The following is a 3,079-nucleotide window of genomic DNA, read 5'->3' on the forward strand; positions in this document are numbered from 1 at the left end:
TATAGAATACACAATAGAAGATAGAAATAAATAATGAAATACAATACTAATAGAAGTTAAATCAATTGATAAATTGTAATTTTAAATAATATTTTAGAATAACAAGAAATTATTAACAATATTAATCATTAAAACAAGTAAGTGTTGTTTTAAAAGATTTTCATCATTAATATCAATTAATACACAAATATCAATGAGTGAATTTAGTGTTGTTTTAGATAATTGTGTTTATTAAGTGAAATTAATATTAACAATAATAGTAGAATTATGATATAAATAAATTGATTGATTAGAATATTGAATAATATCATTAACAATCATCAACAATTAAATAAGAAATGAATGTTTTTATAAATACACAACATAATAATAACTAACACAATAATGAACGAGTATAAGTTATTTTGAATAAATCAATAATATCATCAAAATATTTTAAAAGATGAAGAAAAGAATTAAAGAATAACCACAAGAAATTATAATAATGAAATAAAGTAATAATGAATTGAAATAAATAAAACAATTGATGTTTTAATAAAGAATAAGAGAAATAAAGAAAATAGAAATAGAAAAAAATCAAAAGAGAAGAAGCAGAAAACAATAAATAGATAAAATAAACAAACAACAAACGAAGAAATAGAAGAAACAATAAAAACAAGAATAGAAATAATTTTAAGAAAATAGAAGATAAAATGAATGTAATTTAACTAGAAGATAAACATAAAATAGTATAAAGAAAGTATAATAATGAAAAATTAGAGATATAAGAAAGATAATTAGAAAGAAGAGAAAATAAAGAATAGTTAAGAAAGATAAAAGAAAATGTAAAATATATAAGAAAATAAAATATGAAGAGAAATAAGAGAGAAGAAAGTAAAATAGAATAATTAAAAGAATAAGAATAAAATGATAAGTTTAGAAAAAGATAAATAAAATAAGAATAAAGAACAGATAACAAAATAAGAAATAATTAAGATATTTTAACAAAGAAAATAAAATTACATTATATTTATAATAAATACATTAACAAAGAGAATAATAATAAATAATGATAAATAAATAAATAAAGAACATAAATAGAATAAAGAAAAGAATAAACAATGATAAATCAAATGAAACAAGAAAATGAAATTAATAAAATAAAAATAAAGAAAAGAAGATATAAAAGAAATAAATAATAAACAAGAATAATAAATAAATAAAAAGAAATAAAAAGAGAAAATAAAGAAATAAAATATGATAATAATATGAAGAAAAGAATATTTAAATAAGAAATAATAATAAATAAATTAAATAATGATAATTATTTATATATTCATCATTTCATTGTTTTGATAATTCATTTTATTATAATTATTTTATTCTTCATTATTCATTGTATTAATATTCATTGTATTGATGTATTTATCCATGAATTTATATCATCAAATCTATTATCATTTTTATTATTCATTTTATCTCTTTAGTTTTATTCTTATTTCAATTCTACAATTTATATCTTCTTCATTTAATTCATTGATTTATAAAATAACATTAAACATCAATATATTTCATTAATGTGAAGAATGACAACAATCATATTAATTAAACAATAATTTATTTATTTTTAATAAAAGAAATAATGATAAATAATGATATTAGAAGTTTAATTTCATTTTATTAATTGTGTTATGTTTCTGATATTGTATCTTCAATTCACAAATTAATTAAATTATATGATAAATATGAAAATTATAATTAAAAGAAAAGAAGATGAAAATAATATCAATAATAAAATTAAAATAACAAACACATCATTTAATTAATATCTCTATCATTCATAAATCAATTAATATTTCTATCAAATATAATCAAACCAATTTATTATAATATAATTTATAATTATCTATTCATTCTTGTTATTTATCATATTTTTATTCTTCTATTTTTCATTTTGTTTATTATATAATTATTTTGAATGAATGTATTCTATTTTAATTTATTTGTTGTTCATTTCATTATTTGTAATTAAATAAAATGATAAAGTATGTTAATAAAATTAAATTGTTTAATAGAATTAAATGAAATATTAATTCTATTTCTTTTATGTTTGTTTTCATTCTTTATTTTCAATTCTTTCTAACATTCTTACTACTTCTTTTATTGTTATTCTTTCTTTAGGTTCTTGTTTCCATGTTTTTTCAATAATTTCTTTAATATCTTCTTCAACTTCTTGTATTATTGGTGGTCGTTTACCTGACGTGATTGCATCTGCAATGTCCCATGGAAAATTATATATTTCTTTAGGAAATGGATTTTGCCATGTAATAATCTCTAACATTGTTATTGAATATGAATATATATCTGATTCCATTTTGTAATGTTCTCGATTAAGTATTTCTGGTGCCATGTAAATAGGTGATCCTATCCCTTTTGTGAATGTCATATTTGTCATCATCATATTAATGTTTCTTGATGCTCCAAAATCTGTTAATTTACAATTAACTCCAATATTATCATCAAGTGTTATAACAAGAAAATTATCTGGTTTAATGTCTCGATGTAGTATTCCATTTGAATGAAGATATGAAATTCCTTTTGCTCCATCTAGCATGAATTTAATTCTTATTTTATTTGGTATTTCTGTGTTTGTTCTTTTATTAATTAAATCTTGTATTGATCCATATTTTGCATATTCTGTTATCATACATATTTTATTAGGAATAAATACTGCTCCATAAAATTGAATAATATATTCACTTCGAAATTTATCTAACATTGCAACTTCTTTCTCAAATTCTTTCTTTTTATCTTCACTTTCTTCAATTTCTTTCATTTTCTTAATTGCTACTTGATTCCCTCTAAATTCTCCTATATATACAATTCCAAATGATCCTTCTCCTATTTTCTTTTCTTCTTTTATTTCATCGGGATCAAGTCGTGTTGATATTTGTGTTTCTCCTTTAATTGAAATACTTTTAATTATTTCTTCTTGTGTTTTATTAAGTGTTTTACTAATTATCATTATTTGTTCTTTAATTTTAGTAGTACATTTGATTGTAATGAATATTTCAAATTCACATGCATATCCTCCTTCAAT

At 18.6% G+C, this 3,079-nt stretch overlaps 1 protein-coding gene across 1 annotated transcript, besides 14 other annotated features; it reads right to left on the reverse strand.

Moving 5' to 3' along the window:
* Positions 1 to 68: 68 nt before the first annotated feature.
* Positions 69 to 134: a sequence feature (AT_rich).
* A 344-nt stretch (positions 135 to 478) lies between these two features.
* Positions 479 to 654: a microsatellite.
* Positions 534 to 693: a microsatellite.
* An 18-nt stretch (positions 694 to 711) lies between these two features.
* Positions 712 to 887: a microsatellite.
* Positions 781 to 965: a microsatellite.
* Positions 966 to 1,021: a sequence feature (AT_rich).
* A 19-nt stretch (positions 1,022 to 1,040) lies between these two features.
* Positions 1,041 to 1,213: a microsatellite.
* Positions 1,214 to 1,219: 6 nt separating this feature from the next.
* Positions 1,220 to 1,297: a microsatellite.
* Positions 1,298 to 1,303: 6 nt separating this feature from the next.
* Positions 1,304 to 1,487: a microsatellite.
* A 90-nt stretch (positions 1,488 to 1,577) lies between these two features.
* Positions 1,578 to 1,665: a sequence feature (AT_rich).
* Positions 1,666 to 1,718: 53 nt separating this feature from the next.
* Positions 1,719 to 1,782: a microsatellite.
* Positions 1,783 to 1,873: 91 nt separating this feature from the next.
* Positions 1,874 to 2,005: a microsatellite.
* Positions 2,006 to 2,062: a sequence feature (AT_rich).
* Positions 2,063 to 2,068: 6 nt separating this feature from the next.
* Positions 2,069 to 2,181: a microsatellite.
* Positions 2,096 to 3,004, reverse strand: EDI_254270 (tyrosine protein kinase, putative; the record flags this gene model as incomplete). The annotated part of the gene is made up of 1 exon (XM_001741023.1): positions 2,096 to 3,004. One exon carries the CDS (start codon positions 3,002 to 3,004, stop codon positions 2,096 to 2,098), a length of 909 nt encoding a protein of 302 aa, XP_001741075.1.
* Positions 3,005 to 3,079: the final 75 nt, after the last annotated feature.

The sequence above is a fragment of the Entamoeba dispar genome, genomic scaffold (assembly GCF_000209125.1).
Source record: "Entamoeba dispar SAW760 scf_1105229463487 genomic scaffold, whole genome shotgun sequence".
Taxonomy (NCBI): Eukaryota; Evosea; order Mastigamoebida; family Endamoebidae; genus Entamoeba; species Entamoeba dispar.